This window comes from Pteropus alecto, unplaced genomic scaffold (genome assembly GCF_000325575.1).
Source record: "Pteropus alecto unplaced genomic scaffold, ASM32557v1 scaffold223, whole genome shotgun sequence".
In the NCBI taxonomy this organism is placed as follows: domain Eukaryota; kingdom Metazoa; phylum Chordata; class Mammalia; order Chiroptera; family Pteropodidae; genus Pteropus; species Pteropus alecto.
Genome location: NW_006434441.1, coordinates 1,443,950 through 1,462,820, shown reverse-complemented (window position 1 = coordinate 1,462,820; position 18,871 = coordinate 1,443,950). Strand labels below are relative to the sequence as shown.

The window sequence follows — 18,871 nt, the reverse complement described above, 5'->3', positions numbered from 1 at the left end:
TGGGAAAGCAAAGGAAGCACCTTCAGACATGCCTGTGCCAATGGTGACAAGGATAGTGCACCTACAAGCTGAGTTCTACAGTGACCAGATGACCACTCAGACTCACTGCCAGTGGCCCCCAAGATGCCACACTCAGATGGTCACCCAAGGGACATGGCCCAGGAAGTGACTGACTCTGCCCCCGCCTTCAGGAAGCCTCTGTGCCACAGACTCGGTGGGTGAAAGGGCCCGAGACTCTGGCGTCTGGCATGAACCCTCCCAGGGGTCCCTGCTGGGCGCGGGTATTCTGCCCGAGACCAGTGACTTTCATTTTATGCATATGTGTCTATCTATCCAGATGCCATGTCAACTTCCTGAAGAAGAAAATCACTCACCATGCGTCTTGTATGTTTCTACCTCGGCACTATCCCTTCCCCCAGGGTGCCTTGGACACAGCAGGTATTCTGAAAATACTTGTCTAATCAGGAAAACCTTTCCATTCAGGATAGCTCCTTTCAAATCCTAAAACCCTCTAAGCACACAATGCTAAAAGACTAGGACCCCAAGAGGGCACTGCCAGAGCCAGGTTGCCAGATGCTGTTCTCCAGCCACAATGGCTGTTCTCAGGCAAAGACCTTCCAGCCCACTCAGCTTCAGCCCCACACAACTTCTCCCAATGTGATATTTGGAGCAAGGTCCCCCCACTGCAAGTTTCCCAGATCCCACCTATTTTCTACCTACTTCAAAGTCCCTCCCCCTGCAATAGCATTTAAGAGCAAACTCCTCCTCAGAGGTAATGAATGAGCTAATAAGCACTCCAGAGCAGCCCAGTGCTGGGCAGTGCAGAAGAGAGGCGAGGAGACACGACGTGCCACTTCCTCGGCGAGTTCTTCACCGCCCTCAACAGTCAACATGCAAGGTGAAGATGCACTCGAAATCAGAGACTGGTGACCCTTGAGACATGGATTCTAAACAGTAGTGAATGGTAGATGGACACACAGGGAGTCAGGGATGGCCATGGGTGTCAAGAACTAAGTACCTGGACTCCTGGAGAATATCGCCTCTTCTGGGCCTGAGAGGGTCCAGCAGGTTATTATAAAACAAGAAAGGGCACAGAAGACAGGAGACCAAGTCAGAAAGAAACAGCATGGGAGAGCTGAGTGCCAGCTATGGTAGATAAGCAAACTGACTTCATTCCCCATGCAGAATCTTAGGGTACATGGAGGGCATTCAAATCCTTACACCCCTCAAAATTATAGGCAAAACGATATGCACAGATGCTTGTACACCTTCTGAGGAGAGGGTGTGTAACTGTCACCAGACCCTCAAAGGGGCCCACTAGGAAGACCGCTCTAAAGCCCTGAAGCTTTCAGATGCTTCATAAAACACGAGGTGCCACACCATCCAAGCAGGCCCCACTTATGACTCAGAGTCAGGGGACATTCTGCAGACATCGAGTTGGTCTGTACCTAGACTGCAGTATTTCTGTAGCAAAGGGACAGGAGTGACAAACAGGGCTAAGTTCTTCCAAATTCAAGGTGTCCTTTCCTGCCCAGGACCTCAGGATATAGCTCTAGCCAGAAAGACAAAAAGCCCACCATCTGAGAGGCTATGAAATTAACGCTAACCCTAATAGGTCTTGTCACACTAACCTGCATATGGGCAAGGAAAAGCTCCATGGGAGCGTTATAACACGACAGGTTTAGAAAAATCATCAGGCTCAAGGGTATTCAGTTTTGCTCCAGAAAACTGCTACAGTTCTAGCAACAAGAGACACCTTACATAGGCTCAAGTAAGCCCTGCCCCGTGTGGAGGGGGCAAAGGTGTAGAGCCCAGAACAATCCTCCCTCTGACACTTTATGGGCACCTGATGGGCCAAGCACTGTTCCAGATGCTGGGCTTTAATGGGAAACAAGACAGGCATTTGCTCTCAAGGAGCTGACATCACAGTGGAAGAGACAAACAATAAATAAGTAAATAAAATTTCAGACAGTGATAAATGCTCTGATGAAAATAAAAGAGGCACTACAACAGGGACTGATGAGGAGATGGCCTCTAAGCTGAGACCCAGGTAGGTAGAGGGTCCACTGGCAACATGGGGGTGGCGTGTTTACGGACGAGAAATTCAGCTGGTGAGGAGGCTGGGGTGAGCTTGGGCAGAAGCCACAGAGGAGTGCAGGGTGGGCCTCCAGGTAGGCGCCAGCATGTCTGCATGGGCCACCAGTGGACTACGTACGTGCAGGACTACAGGGTGGCAATTTGGTCAGGGGGTGACCAAATTGCCATGGACCTTCGCTTCTATGACTAACATCTAAAGCAAGGGCTCCATGGGCATGGCATCAAACACTGTACAGAAATGGGCTTGACACGAAACTCTTCTGAGGAACAGTAGCAGAGGAAGGAGTGTCATGCTCCAAGGACCGATGACCCCGAGGCTGGCTTCACGCAGCACTCAACCACCTGTGACCACAGGCTAAACTGTAGTGCTCATGAGCATGCCCAGGACAACCATCCTCAACCTGAGGCTGCTGGGTGCCCAGTTACCCAGTAACAGCCACAGGAAAGCTGTGGCCTCAGGGTCACCTGGGGAGCTTTCAGCAGCACGGCCACAGGCGCCCCTCAGTCACAGGCCCATCCAGGAGGTCAAGAGTAGGACAGAGGATTCTTTCTTAAAAGTACCACGGATGCCTGTGTTGTGTAGCCAAATTTAAGAAACACTGCACTAGAGGCTGAGCCCCACAGCTGTGGAGCTCCTGGAGCCTGTCAACTTCAGCACCTTGTGACCCGGTCCGGCTCTGTCCCTCACTCTAGTAGTAAGTCTTTCAATGGACCTTATTTTCTATGCCCGGTGTTTGTGAGGTGTTTCTTGGGTAGCCGCTAATTCGCAAAGCAGCAATTTCCTCTCCTTGGAAGGCGGCCTATATGTAGGTAGAACCGAGGGTCACTGACTCAGGCAAAAGTGGTGGTTGCATTCCTAATTTAAGAGTCATCAACAATTAGGAACTCCAGGCTGTTGTGCAAATGGCCATTGTCTATAGGGCGGAAAGATGTTTCTACATTTTTGTCCTACAAGGCCACTTAAAAGAAAGCCTCTTTCTCTACGTAGTGGCTGCGCCTTTGGCAAATCTCCACTGAAAGGAGGCCCGTGGTTTATGGGGGCTGCACTGCCACCCTGCATGGCCGAAACCTGCAGCCCATGCACCATGAACAGGGGGTGGGGAGACACGCTCTAACTGTGGGCACGCCACTTGCAGCTGCACAGCCCTGCGTGGGTCCCAGCAGCTCTCTCAGACTGTCTCCTCAGTGGAAGCAGAGGGAGTAATGTGCTCACAGGGTGAATGATGAAGACAACATGAGACATACAAAGCATCGAGTACAGTATCCAGCATTCAGTGGGGAGTCAACAAGTGTTCATTCAATCTGCGACAAAATTAATAAACTTCTAGACAGAAACAGTGTTCACAGGTATTCGCATGTAAGCACAAAGCCAAACAGCCATGGACCATTAAAATCTCCAAAAATATTTGGGGATTAATAGGTTTGCCTTTTGGGGGTTTTTGATCTACTAAATATATTAAAATACAATAATGACAGAACAACTATCTTTATAAACATCATTTTTTAAAGGAACACTTTAACATCAAAAAAAAAGGAACTATGTAATGTCATAATAAAACACCTGGCATTTATGAAAAGTCACCTCATTGTTCCCACTCTGAGAGCTGTGAAACCCTATCACCAAGCGACATGAGCTTGTGAACATGGGAGCATTTGGGAGCTGCGCTTTAGGGCGGTTTTTCCAACTAAACCATCCTGTAGCTGAGTAAGCCACCCATGTCTGTTCTCTGGAACCTGGATATGAAGAAAAGGACGGTGGGAGAGGAGGGAACAGAGGCAAAACGGCTACTGCCCAGATGTCTGCACAATATCCCTTATGAACGTCATTTAGCGGTAAGAACAGCCAGCATTTTCTGAGAGCTTGCTCTGTGCCAGGCACTGTACTCAGTAAAGTGCACATATGCATTCCCTTAATTACCACAAGCAGGGGGTTGTGGTATTAGTCTCCCATTTCACAGGTAAGGGAATGCTTAAGAGAATACAGATGGCAAGCATGAAACAGGCAGTCTGGCCTCAGGGCGCTGGCTCCATCACTGTGCTACTCTGCTCTCTGCATCTATCACTAAGGAAAAGTGCTTACTTAGGACATGCTGGGAGGTACAAAACCAAAAATCTAAAACAAAACTAGGTCTCCAAACTGCATAGACCCTGAAACACAGAGAAATATAGATAGACACACACAAAGAAGTAAAGGAAAAGAATGAAGCAAACGTAGTAAAACATTTTGGGGAATCTGAGCACCCCAGAATTATTTGCTGTATTCTTAGGACTTATCTATAAGTCTGAAATTATATCAAAATTTTTAAAAAGATGAATCTGTACCTAGTATTTACCATACTCTCAATTTTTCTATATATCTAAAAAGTTTCAAAATTAGAAGTTTAAAAAAAACAGTATGTTCATATGATGCAAAGTTGCTTTTAAAAAGATGTTCATAGTTTTGCTTTTGTTTTAGCCTTTTCTGATTTTCCTGTAACAAGCTTTTATATAAAAATAAGAATTAACAAATGCCTCTTCTACAACACCTCCCTCACACCTCCATTTGATCCTCCCCTCAGACAACTGGTGGAACACATTCACTGCCACTTCCAAAGAGACACTTTTCAGACTGACAAGTCTGTAAGTTGCTGGTCCTACAGAAACCTTCATCCAACTAATGCTTTACATGGGAACCCATCCTACACAGAGTGCGATCAGTGAGACTATCGCATTATCGAGTAGGATGACAAGGCCCCAAATTACTACTGACCTACACTGGTGACTCTGTCCCCAAGGCTTAAACCTCCTCCTCTTAAGAATACATAAAAGGGTTGCCTCCAGCCTTCTGATGCTAGAACGCCTTCACACACGTGAACAATATCATGGTCTCTTAAATTCATAGAAGTGACTGTAATTCCATTTATCCTAGTTGAGACCCCACTAGAACAAAAGCCAAATGATGTCATTTGAGGACCTAAATAGTGCTCTAAAATCAATAAACAAAACGAGACATGCCCAAATACCAAACACTGAAGTCCCGGCGCCCATCTCCCCATATTCAAAGCACAGCCTGACAGCACATAAGTGCTTCTTGTGAACGAGACAAACTTGTCTATAGTTTCCCTCTGTGGAGCAGATCTATGAACCTCCAAAAACTGTACGTAAAATCCCCCAGGTGCCAGCAGCTTTCTGTGGGCTAACTCCATTCACTGTATTCTCCAAAGGGGCAACCTCAAAAGGTAAAGAACCCAGAGGGGAGTGTGCCTGCTCCCTCCTTCCCCTCTCCGTCACTGTCCCATAAACATCACCTTCTCCTCGCCTTCACTCAGTTCCAGCAGAAAGTCGCACATTTCAACTTCCCTCGAAAACTAGCTCTCACCAATGAAGCCCAGCCTCAATGCCGCGTCACTCTGGAGAGCCTGCCAATCTTCCCCAACCGGCTTTCCAACGGGGTCTCTTGGGAGACACACTGCCTCACCTGGGACTGAAATGAAAACCCTAAATCACACCCATGGTAGATGACAATGAGAACTTAAGACATTCTGGAGTCTTTAGGAAGCTAAAGATTGTCTTCACCAACAATAGAGAGACCAAGTGGGACCAGGGTCTCCACCGAGGGAATGTGTTTTTAAACTGAAGGGCCCAGTATTGTTAATTTTCTTCCAGTTTCAAAGGAGGAAAAACAATCATCACATTAAAAAACATGGGAAACCCCTCAAACTAGACTTCCCAGCTGGCCTGACCTGGGAAGAGCAAGGAGTTTCTCCCTGGTCCCCTACCAGCTGTCACCCTCCATGGAGTGAGGCCTAGCATCTCACTGGGAAGAATGAGGACAAGGCTGCAAAGGGTTGCACGTCCGTGCTCCCCTTCCAGAAGGCTTCTGCTCCTCGCACTGTGATTTTAGCAGAAAGACATTCCGGCTCCAGGGTTGCTACTGAAGTCCCTGCAACTTTTCACCAGCACCTGGGAACTGATGACCATGAGCTGATGACTTCAAGTGCCAAGAAAAGACGGTCAGGTTATGTTTTAATTAGCATTTTAACAAAACAGCAATACTAAGATATAAGTCACATACTGCACACTTCATCTATTTAGTCTATAATTCAATGGCTTTTAAGATATTCAGAGTTAAGATTGTGATTATAACAAATATTAGAACATTTTCATCGCCCCCAAAAGAAACCTCAGACCCACCAGCAGTCACTTACCTCCCAGCCCCCCACCCAGCCCCAGGCAATCACTTATCCACTGTCTCCATAGTTTGCCTACAGTTCATTTGACTGGGATCATACAATATGTGGTCTTTTGTAACTGGTTTCTCTCATTTAGCATGCTTTCAAGGGTCATCCACATTGGAGCATGTATCAATGCTGAATGATATTCTACTGCTTGGATACATAACATCGGTTTGGCTACTCATCGGTTGATGGTCATTTGAGTTGTATCCATTTTCCGGCTATTATAAATACCCTGAACATTCACGTAAAAGCTCTGTGTAGATATGTTTTCATTTTCCTTGGGTATATACTGGGGAGTGAGATCGCTGGGTCGTGCAAATTCCATTTAATTATCTGAAGAACTGCCCGTTTTCCAAAACAGCCACTCCATTTTACATTCCCACCAGCAGTGTATGAACGTTCCAATTACTCTGCATCCTCTCCAACACTTGTCATCACCTCTTCTTCTTTTTAGCCACAAAAGTGGGTGTGAAGTGGCATCTCATCATGCTTTTGATCTGTAGGTCCCTAATGGTCAATGATGTTGAGGTCTTTTAATGTTTATTGGCCATATGTGTGTTTTCTTTGCGGCAATATCTATTCAGATCCTTTGATCACTTTTTAATTGGGTTGTCTTTTTTATTATTGAGTTAAATCTAGAATATATAAAGTCTCTTACTAGATATATGATTTGCATTTATTTTCTGTTATTCTGTGGGTTGTCTTTTCACCTTCTTAATGGTGTCCCTCAAAGCACGAAAGTTTTTAATTTTCAGGAAGCCTTCTATTTTTTTCTTTTGTGGTTTTTGTTTCTGCAGTCACACCTAAGAAACCATTGCCTAATCCAAGGTCATGAAGAATTAACCCTGTTTTCTTCTAAGAATTTTAGTTTTAGCTTTTACCTAGTTTTTTGATCCATTTTGAGTTAAAATTTGTGTATGGTGTGAGGTTGGGGACAACTCCATTATTCTGCCTGTGGATATCCAGTTGTACCAGCACCATTTGTTGAGAAGATGATTCTTCCATTACATTTTCTTGACGCCCTTATCAAAAATCAACTGCTCAGAAATCTGAGGGCTTATCTCAGGACTTTGAAACCTATCGCATTGACCTGTATGTCTACTTCACGCCAGCACCACAGTTTGATCACTGTAGTGAGTTTTGAATCAGTACGTATGAGAGAGACCTCCAATTTTGCTCTTCTTTGGCAAGAAAGATCATTTTGGTTTTTCTGGTTCTCTTGAATTTTCACTGATTTTAGGATTGGCTTGTCAATTTCTACAAGGAAGCCAGCTAGGCTTGCAAGAGACAGGGATTGCGTCAAATCTGTAGGTCAACGTGGGGAGTATCACCATCTTAACAATGCTAACTTTTCCCATTTATGACATGCAATGTCTTCCCATTTACTTGAGTCCTTAATTTCTTTCAACAGTATTTCATAGTTTTCAAAGTATCGGGGTTTTTTGTTAAATTTATTTCTAAGTATTTTATTCTTTTTGACCATAGTGTCACAGGAATTGTTTTCTTTAATTTTCTGACTGTTCAACAAAAGCACATAGAAATAACATCTGATTTTTGTATGTTGATCTTGCATCCTGCAACTTTGATGAATTCATTTATTAGTTCCAATAGTTTATGGCTTCTTTAGGATTTTCTATACACAAGATCATGTCAACTACAAACAGAAACAGTTTTACTTCTTCCTTTCCAATCTGGGCAACTAGAACTGCCAGCACAAATGCTGAACAGAAGTGGTGAGCAGAGATCCTTGTCTGATCTGAGGGGGGAGAGCAACCAGTATTTTATAACCAGGTGTGATGTCAGTGGGGTTTCCAAAGATGCCCTTGATCAGGCTGCAGAAGGCCCATTCTAGTCCTATTTTGTCGAATGTTTTTATTATCATAAAGAGGTATCAAATTTTCAGATACCTTTTCTATGTCTATGGTTTTTGTCCTTTATTCTAGTAATACGGTCTATCATTTTAATTTTCAGATATTAAACCAAATGTGAATTCCTAGAATAAATATATTTGGTCATGGTGTATAATCCTTTTTATATGTTGCTGGATTTGATTTGCTGGTATTTTGTTGCTAATTTTTACATCCCTATTCATGAGAGATATTGGTCTCTTATTTTCTTGTTATGTCATTTTCTGGTTTTGGTATCAGAACAATCCTGGCCTCAAAGAATGAGTTGGTTATGTCCTTTCCTTTTATTTTTAGTAAGGGATTGAGAAAAATTAGTAGTAATTCTATTTCCTATATTTGGTAAAATTTACCAGTGAAGCCATCTGGGCCTGGGCTTTTCTTTGTGAATCATTTTTAATTACTATTTCCATCTCTTGTTATAGACTTATCCAGATTTTCTACTTCTTTCTTATTTTCTATTTCTTCAACTACCATTTTAACAACAATTTATGATCTGGCTACCTCACTGTGGCACAGGTAGTAAGTGCCCCACATTCCCAAATACCAAAGTTCTTGACATACTCACTTAAACTGTAATGTGACTTTGGATAATCTGTCGTGATTTCAGAGCCAAACTTAAACTCAATGCACATCCTGAACCCCCTAGCCCCTTCTCAGATGCATTACTGGTTGCTAGCATTCTCCCAGTATTTCCTCAGGAGCAAACGTGGTAGGAAGTGAGTTGAGTAACAAGGTCATATGCACTTTGGTAACAAGAAAACAAGGAAGTAGAGAAACGCTGCCACCACAGCACTTTGAGGGTCTGATGGATGTTCTACACCCTCTTACAGGCTCCTGTCCTCGTCATCCAGCACATCTTCTACACATGACATCTGCAAGTTTTCGAAAGGTACTGTTATTTGTCACCCTTTCTTTATGTGTTCAAAATAATAAAGCCAAATAATGAGACGACAGTCTCTGGAGTCAAACCAAGAGTCACTGACAAGTTTTTTAACTCTTCTGGACTTTGGTTTCTTATCTATAACGGAGGAGTAGTAATCATATCTACCTAAAAAGGTTTTTAAGAGAGTAAATAATACACAAAAAGTGTTTGAAACAATGGCACCTTTACGTACCATATCAAAGTATAAACCACACCACTAACAAAATACATCTGATCTTAGTTTCTAAAATAGTTCCAGGTTGTTAGGATGTAGAAAAGTATACTTTCCACACTCTCTGCACTGAGTAGCTCTAAGGACTGACATTGCATAGATCATATGAGAATAATAAATGTCTCCATTCTCAAGGAAATCCACCCAGCAGAAGAAAACAATGCATGGGAGGTGACAGAGCATCATAATTAAAAGCACAGCCTCTGGAATCCAGTGGACCTGTGTTCAAAATCTGGATCCACCTTCATCAGCTGTTACCTTGAACGAGACTTTTCTAAGCTTCTGTTTACTCATTGATAACATGGAAAAAATAATGCTATAAGGAGATGTGATGAGGATGAAGACAATATTTATGAAGTGCTTGGCACATACAGCCACCTTATAAATAAAAACTACTTTCATTAGGTTTCAAATTTTTTTGTTTTAATTTAAAGAATTGTTTAATCAATAAAATAATAAGGCAACAATGATTTTGGCCCATGGGTTCTCAATTCTGGCGGTACACGTGACTTACCTGGAAATCTTTGAAAAAGAAAGGTTGCCTAGACTGCACCTAAGACTAACAGAATCGGATTCTCTGAGGTTGTACCTGGACAGAAATATCTTTAAAAGCTCACCAGGTAATTCCAACATGCAGCTGAGAGTGAGAACCGTAAGAGCTGGCCAGAAAAAGAAGTCCAATTTTTACCATCTGAAACTAATTTTTGTAATAGCTACTCTTCTTACGAAATAAGCCCATCGGACCTGCTCTCTCATGTTAGAAATGCTCCTATCTGAGGGTGAAATGGAAGCCAAGACAGTCTGAACCAGTCATTTCTGGGAGAAACAGAGGGCCAGGTTTAAAACTCTAGTCATGCCCTGAAGCCCAGACCTCTTGTTTAGATGTACTTCTAACTGCCACCATGTCCTCAGCTGCCAACGTAATCACGACAAGCTCCCATTAAATTCCTTTAATGCACTTACTCCCTTAGAATACAGTCCAGACTCCCTAACGGGAGCACCGCCCTTCAGAATCTGGCCTCACAATGCACATGGGGAAGACAAACCACACACGTGCAGACTGTGCCGGTACTGACCTAAACAGCCAAACCACCAACCGCCCAAGGCGACACTACTCCATCTCCATGGGCAGTGAATGTGCCAAGGAAAACAGAATTACAACATGAATGGTGCCCCTGGAATTGGGCAGCATGGCAAGACGGCTGGCCCGTCTCTCTCTCTCTAGCCTCATGTCTCTCTGATCCCCCTTTTTGATCTCACGCTCATTGCCCCTTCTCTCACTTTATCACCTTAACACATGCTTTTCCCTCTGTATAAAACACCAGCTCCTTATTCTGCAAACCTCAATGACAATGTCACTTCCTGGAAGAAGTCTTCCCTAACAGCCGCCGCCACCACTGTCCCACCCCAGGTTAAATGTGGCTGCCATGTTTTCCCATCGTACCAGCCAGCTCCCCTACCAGCATTCTCATGCATCAGTGCTACTGAGTGCAAGGACCACGTGGCCTGGCTCACTGAATCCCAGAGCCTGGCACCTAGAAGGGGCTGATGGACAGTGGAATGAAGAGGGCCCAGAAGCAATTCTGAGCTGACCCATGACAAAGGGCCTTTCTCCCGACTGAGGTCTCACTTTGCATCTCCTCCAAGGTGAACTCTGTGGGAAATGTTAAAAACAAACCTCGGTGTTACACATACAATGATGTGTTCCTCCAATTTTTTATAAGTTTGAAATTTTTCATAAACTTTTGCGGTAAAAATAAAGTGAGTTCTACCTCCATCCCTAATCTGGTCTTTCTTGCTGAATATTATTTAGCCACAGGATACCCAGCAACAACCTGTCACAATCATTTTCCCATCATCCGATGGCAGAGCCACTGGGCAGAGAGTACCAAACTGCTGCTAGAATTAAGAAAGTATGAAAGAACATATAGAATCTGCAATAAGAGGCAAAATGCTTCTGCCAACAGCCAGATACCAGTTTCCTCACAAATGCTGAGATTTCATCCATTTCCTCCAATAGCCTTTCCTACAGGAGAGCAGAACTGCTGTCCAGGTCTGAGAACAGGAAGAAGAAAAAATTGCCGGACAGAGTGAGCAAGCTGCAGTGATGCACTAAGTCAGGGGGCCAAGTGACATAAGTCAGCTTGCTCTGGGGCAGGCTGACCAGCCAACCACTGACCCGCTAAGCATGCTCACTTCTGGCAACCACCTAATGTGCAGAACACCGTTAACGCTAGAGAGAAACCCCCTGTTCAGACAGCCATTCTCCAAAGATTGTGTGCCACAAACAGTTCTCTCTAGAAAAAACCCTGAAAAAGATATTAACTTGTGAAGTTCAACAGATGAAGAAAGTAGAACCAAAACCCTCACTTCCTGTTCCCTCTGCTCCCTCCTCAGTAGCATTTCTGAGGCAGAGGACAGAGACGTCCGTGTAGCTGACCTAAGCTCTGACACTTGCCATTACCTCTTGCTGCTTCTCTTCATTGGGGTAGGTGTCTACAAATACTCCCAGCCCCACAAATTTGTCCATGTTTCCAAACACAGGCCCTAGAGAGAGAGAACAGATGAACAATGAAATAAAGCAGGAGTTGATAAAGGAATCCTACAGCACTACGATGGAGAAAAAGTGAAATTCAAATGACTCCCAGGCCTCAGTTATGATGAGAAAGCACGTAAAAGCACCCAGCAGAGTGCCTGGCCTGTAACAAACACCAAGAAGCATCTGCAATTGTTTGTTACTGAAGGCGGGGAAGAAAAGGCCGCTCAACCCTGTTTAGCACTATAGCTGCTTCCTGGTCCCAGTTGGTTGCTAAGGTGCCCCTAAAGAACTCTGCTTCACAAACACCTGATGACGACCATGCCCCGAGAGAGATATGAATTCCCAAGTTCAACTTCTTGTTGCAAAAGAGACCAAGTCGCATCAGGCGGAGTCGGCCCTCTGCTTGGAGCAATGGCTCCTACACAGCAGGGGGAAACAGATACCTCTTCTCCACCCAAAAGTGCTGAGGTCGGTCCCAGTGCCACCCCTGAAGGGTCACTCACCTAGTTGTCAGTGTTCAGAAGAGCCAGCGCCTTCACCCAGCCAACAGGCCAGGTGACTTCACGGGGAAGTCAGAAGGAACTAATAAGCAAGAAATGGCCCCAGGATGAGTCAAAGTCAGCTGTTTACGAGGACTCAGACCCCATTCTAGAGACTAAACAGGCCAGTCTTTATCCAGATATCAAGGGAGAGGGAACATTGCTGGCATTGTGGAAATGCACCCTTCTCAAAAAGAGGAAACATGAATAACCAGGCCAGTCACACTCCACAAGAGCAACCCAAGATCCCAATACCTGGCTGCATCCGATCCTTGGTATACCAGATGGCCAAGCCGTCCCCATGCAGATTCTTCTTCCCTTGTCCATGGATTCTGAAGTGCACCTGCAACTCCCAGTCTCTCAGGAAACATGGCTAAAGTGAAAAAGACACCAAGGTCAGTGAAAAAGCATGAAACACGAACCCTTCAAGCCCTCATCAGTGGTCTACAGACTTGGAAACATAAATGTAGGATACGTGAAGCTAAGGTCTAAAACTGAAATCTAAGACTTGCTACTTATCTGTGTCACAAAATTAAACAGATTGAGCCACTTCACTGTACGTGAGATTTAATATGAAAAGTGAATAAACCTCCCAATTATCTTCAGTGTTTCTCAATGCAAACAGGACAGTACATCAAAGCTGGAGAAGACACGCAAACGCCATGGAAAGCTACCGTGATCCCACATCCAGCCCAGTGGCTCACCCCAGAGAGGATAGGTGGCTGCATGAACTCACTTGCAGCTCAGGATCACTTCTCTGACAGAAAGATTCTAAAAAGCTTGGCTTTAAAGGAAGGTTGAAACCTCATTCATTGCAAATGAATAAGAAAAACTAAGTTGTCATGCAACAGTTTCCGGGAATAATTAGCAGATGCTATACACAATTCTAATTAGTTAGACTTGGTCCTATGCCAAGCTGAGGGGTGAGCGAGAGTTCCCATGACAGGGAGTAAGTTACAGTTGCCAAAACCTCATGCTCATGGCCAAGAGGCACAAACGCACTAGTAAGACCACCAGCATCACCACCACCACAGCCAGCCTCTGATGCGGAAACATTATGGACATGGGTACAAATCAGGCCTATTTCTTATTTTGAATTGTGTATCAAACCTTGGGAAAACGAAGAAGGAGGTAAGTGGATGGTTAAGCGCTTTAAATAGGTGAATGCTTCCAAGTAGAAACCAGAGTGGGTGTTTGGTTTGGAGACTCCTGGTTGAAGATCGCTGTGTGTGAAGAAAGTCAGGGAAGAGGAGTGGACAGACCATGGGGCTCAGCCAAAGGCTCTCCAGATAGATTGTTCTGGCTCTTGGCAACAAATTGTTAGGTCATTTTCAGTTTTCAGTTTAATTCTGGGAAATCTCTCAAAAGTACTAGTAGTAGGAGTACACAATCCAAATGAAAGGGTGCAGAATCTTTTGAATTTACCAACAAACCCTGAAATCTCCCTACCTGTGTTATTCTCGGTTCTCATCTTTCTGCTGTTACATTTAGATTTCAGGGCAAGGGTGGAACTCAGCAGCAGGAAGCTGCTCGTAGCCACTGGGTAGGTGTCAGGCTCCTGGGAAGAGGGCAGGGCCTGTGAGGCTTGCGCCAAGCCGTGAGGTGTCTGTTGCTTACCCTGGCCCATGCAGCACAGTGCTCTGCAGCTCAGCTCAGGGCCATGTCTAGCAGCAGCTCTGACACCTCGCTGTGCGTTAGATTTGCCCAATGGTCAAGCTGCACCCCATTCCCATTAAGTCAACATCTCTGGGGGTGGGACCAGGCATCAGCTCCCACGGACAGCCAAACATTCGAACCACTGTTCAAACCAATGCATCCTATCCAAGTAACTCAGAAACAACTCCAAGGCTCTTTCTGAGAGTCAGATATCAAAACATACAGGTAGCAGGGAATCTGAAAAAGGTAGGAAAACTAGAGCCTGGACTACAATTACTGCTAAAAGATTTATGTAGAGAGCTAGCAAGAAGGCAGCAAAGCATCAAGCCCTGCACATATATCATTTAGTAACCCAGAGATCTCCATCTACAAACCTTATAACAGATGTAGAACATAACAATGCATGTTTCTATAACCATTATAATAAGCTCCTACCTAAGCTTCTTCATGTCTATGGTCTCATTGTATTCTCACGACCACCCTCATGGGCACATAGAACAGTTATTATGAAGCACATCCAATAGACGGAGAAACTGAAGACCGAGAGAAGTTAATTGCCTGCCGACGCGCGCGGTGGGTCTGTGACACAGCTAGATCTGGAACCTGCGTCTTCCCGCTGGCAGCCCTTCACTTCTGCCACCAGGACATACGGCCCTGTGCTCCGTCCACAAATGAGCCTGGCACTACTACAGTCTGGGTTAAGGCGCCAGCTTGTGCAATGGCTTACGTAAAAACTTCTCTTCTCCCTCTGCTCCTTCAACATTCTCTGCACGTAAAGTTAACAAGGAAAAGAATAGTTCCCTTTTCTGAGGTTCACTTATCTACAACTAATGATAAAAACCATGGAAAAGTAAGTTCTTAGCTTATGAGAACCCCAAAGAAAATATCAAGGATGTCAAGATCATTCCCAAAAGTAGTTGTAAAAGATTTAGAAAGAGCCCTGGAAACTGAAAAGGAAGCATCATCTTACACTTGTACAAAATCACAGTGCAGCTGCACCAGGAATGCTGCATTCGCTTCTTGCCGCCATACCTCAGGGAAGACAATGCAGCTAGAAAAGGTCCAGAGAAGGACAAGTAAAATGACCAAGGGTTCAAAGTGGCTTCCGCATGGAAATAAAACTTAAAATTAGAATCTGCAAAGTGAAATAACAAGGTAAGGGGGAATACTGGGATGAAGTTTGGAATAAATTTAAAAGAGCAGTCTTCTACTTTCCAAAGTAATTTAACATGAGTTATTAATCTCCAAGAAGTCATATGATCAGGTCAATCAGAAATTAAAGACATTTCAGAAAACAGAATCAAAATGACTTATTTTTTATAATTAGGGCAACAGAGAGCCTTTCTTTAAATGTCTGATTTCATTAGGAAGGTCATCATAACCTCTGAAATAAAAAACCCTTGATATCCACATAAGACTGAACACTGGGGAGAGACGGTAAAATTAAGTCACAATACGTCCCTGGTGAACTTTCTTGAGCTTTTTGGGTCACCAACACAGGAGGGAGAAAGAGTCTTACCACCCGGTTCCACAGGGCACCCTGTTTACTTTGCATATCTGGGGTAAGGCGGATATACTGGGTCATCACCATGGCGCTGCCCATCAGATTCCACAGCGAGGAACTGCCTGTGCCCACACCTACAGGGAGGAAGTATATCAGTTCATGCCCTTTAACACCAACCTGTTCAGAAAGCCAGCACGGGCCCTCTGGAAGCTGGAGTCATCTTTTTTTTCCCTTTCATGTCAATCTCCAACCTCCTGTAATTCGTAAATCTTAAATCCTTACTATCTTTACCTTCCTTTCATAAAACCCTTCTCAGGTAAAGATCCCAAAGTACATCATAGCTATCGCTTTAGCCATGCCACAGTGACCAGAATTCAGATCCATTCTTCCCTTTTAATATGTGAGTAAATTTTAGCACCATGAAAGAAAAAAATGCCCCAGTTAAATCAAAAAGAGCTTGACTCTCAGGTCTCTGAGGCTTAATCACATTTCTTTAAATAATCCAAGCCTGACCCGGTACCTCAGACTCGAAGCCCCTTGAGAGTGAGAACTGTGTGTCTGTATAAACCCCAGCAGTAGCAGAGACCAGCAAAAAGGAAGCGCTCCATGTATCTGCGAAGTGAATAAATAATCACCCTTAACGGCCCTGTAAACGCTGGTGCACTCAATTTTGTTTGTTTGCTGTCCACCTACCCACATTCCAGTGGAGAAAGACACTTGCGTTAGCTAAGTCACGTGCACTGATTTGGTCCTCTTTGTAGCCAACTATATAAATTCTCTGCTTGATAATCTGTGCCTAGGGGCCTGTGAACCCTAAACAGATCAAAGGTACCAGCCTCTTTTATCAGTAGGGCTCCTGCACGGGAGAAGGGCAGGTGTTTTAACTGGCAAGAGAATTTCATTTTTTTCAATCGGACCAAGTTCTACCCCAGTTCTGCCTCCTGCTTTATTTCTAGCACATCTACAGCTCTGTCCCGAGACCGGCTCATTGCTAGTGGCCCTCCATCAATCGCTACCACTCTCAGTCTTCTCCCCTTCCCATATTCTTCCTGTCCAACTCCGAGCCCCGCTTTGTCCAGGCCTAGCGCTAGCGGGAACCAAGAGCCCTGCTTGCTTGGACCTACTGGAAACTTCCAGCGCTAAATGCGCGGAGGTTGCGGGGGAGCCTCGGAAAGTTGAACCCTACCCTTGGATCCTAAACACGGCGGGAGTCCCAGTGGGCCCCCACCCACCGCCAGAAGTTTCCTGGGGCCACGAAGCCCACCGCCGCCCGCCTCTACCGAGAAGCTCAGGTCCCGAAGCCCTCCCTGCGCACGACCACCTCGCCCGGGGCGCCTCACCCTGGTAGGGCTTCGACAACGAGTGCTCCCGTTTCAAGTACTCGAACGTCTGACCCGCCCCGACTTGCCGTGGGCCCTGCCCAGAACCCAACAAAAGGAGAAAGAGCAACATCCTGGGCCCATTCGGAGCCGACAAACGTCGCGCCCAACACCGCCACCACCCCGAGCGACCCAAAGTCGCCGCCATCTTTCCCACCGCCGTCCCTTCATCAAAAGCCCTCCCCATCTCAGAAACCATTGGCCCATGAAACCATCTGGCCCGCGTCCCATTGGTTCTTGTTCAGTCCCCGCCCCCACAGGTGAGCATCTCGCCGATTGGGTGGCTTGGGTTTAGTTGCCTTGCCAACCCGGGAAGGGAGCGTGGCCGAATGCCTGTACTCCCTTATTTGCATTTGACCCGCGCTCCGCAAGGCCTGGTGGGATACGTAGTGATTTCCTTGTGTCGGCTATCCAGAGTAGATTTAAAGAGATAAAAGGTTTCTTCTGCGATCTAGAGTAAATTTAAAGAGATAAAATGTTTCTTCCTGTCCCGTGCAAACGTTCTATCCTTCCTGCCATACCATCTTCGGCTGTGCCGACCTATCAATCAGAAGCATGTAGAACTGAAAGGAAAAATAGACAAATCCACAATTAAAGTAGCTGGAAAATTGTGAGGAAAGTTATCAAATTTACAAGATACTTGAACAGCACTATCAAACAACTTGATGTGATGACATTTATAGAAACTCCACCCAACAACAGCTGAAGACTCATTCTCTTCAAGTGCAAAAGAAACATTTCCCAGAGAGTTTGGGCCAAAAAAATTTTTTTTTTAAATGGGCCAAAAATAAAGATAAAAAAATACCTTCACAAATTGAAAGCACACAAAGAATAAGTGAACTTGACCAGAAATCGATAACATAAAGATTTCTGAGAAACCTCAAATATTTGGAAATTGAACAACTCACTTCCAAATAACTATGAAGGCGTAGTAAGAGGTAGTACTGGAGGACTTGAGCAGGCCTTCTAAGAAATGAAACAGAGTAAACAATCCCTTACCTGGGTAGCAAAGCAATACACAACACCCTGAGACCAAAAAAAGCGAGTCATCCCAGTTTCTCTTTTTCCTCATCAATTCCACCATGCAATCAATAACTAATCAAGTCTTGATAACTTTATTTTTACTTTGCAAAGCTATCACATCCTATCAATCCCTCCCTTTGTCTTTCTCCAGAACCACAACAACATGTGTCCCTACTGTTCTCGATACCATCATCCACAGGGCCACCCAACTGATCTAAACCATCTATATCTACCATGCCACTTTCCGAGTGCCCGGGTTAAATGAGTTGAAAATAGTAAAGCTCTTAGAGTAGTTCTGGCATGTAGTAAGCATAACGTCATCTTCATTATTATTAACAGAGCCCTTGATGGCTCATCTTTACCTGTGGGGAAGAGATTCAGCCACTCAATTTGGCACACAAAGTCCTTTGCCATCAGCCCTGAGCCTCTTCTGGCCTTATTACCCTCAGCTCCCTCCCTTCATTCATCTGCTCCAGCTTCCCCTCTTCCCTCTGGGGAGCCCCACTCTGAGCTCTCAATGTACCCCAAGCACATTTCTTATAGAGCATCTGCCTTCACAATAGACTTAACCAAAATTAACTCTTCCCTGAGCATAAATATATTTAATAAGAGAAACATAAACATAAGCCTGTTTTACAGAGGATCAACTTTTTAAATTAAAGCTGTCACAGCCATTGATTTTTTTACACACTCCACACAAAGTATATGTTTGATGATAAGACATTATAAATTGCAATGTATCTATGTGTTGTCATACCCTGACTTTAAAATCGTTCATGGCTCCCAAGTACCATGGGATAAAATCCAAATTCCTTAGGGTAGCATTCAAAGACCTTCAAAAACCTGGCTCAAATCA

At 44.6% G+C, this 18,871-nt stretch overlaps 1 protein-coding gene across 2 annotated transcripts in view; it reads right to left on the bottom strand.

Annotated features, from left to right (window-relative positions):
* The window catches only part of LMAN2L (lectin, mannose binding 2 like), a 22,173-nt gene extending 5,001 nt beyond the window's left edge, over positions 1–17,172 (bottom strand). Inside the window, exons 1-6 of one of the 2 annotated variants that reach the window (XM_025045035.1) lie at positions 16,954–17,172; positions 15,629–15,747; positions 12,709–12,826; positions 11,840–11,922; positions 1,019–1,051; positions 505–511 (exon numbers count right to left, since the gene is read on the bottom strand). In XM_025045035.1, coding sequence (XP_024900803.1) covers positions 505–511; positions 1,019–1,051; positions 11,840–11,922; positions 12,709–12,826; positions 15,629–15,747; positions 16,954–17,140 — 547 coding nt within the window. In that variant the 5' untranslated portion in view covers positions 17,141–17,172. The remainder of the gene's footprint in view (positions 1–504; positions 512–1,018; positions 1,052–11,839; positions 11,923–12,708; positions 12,827–15,628; positions 15,748–16,953) is intronic. The other variant, XM_006909427.3, reaches the window with a different exon arrangement.
* Positions 17,173–18,871: the final 1,699 nt, after the last annotated feature.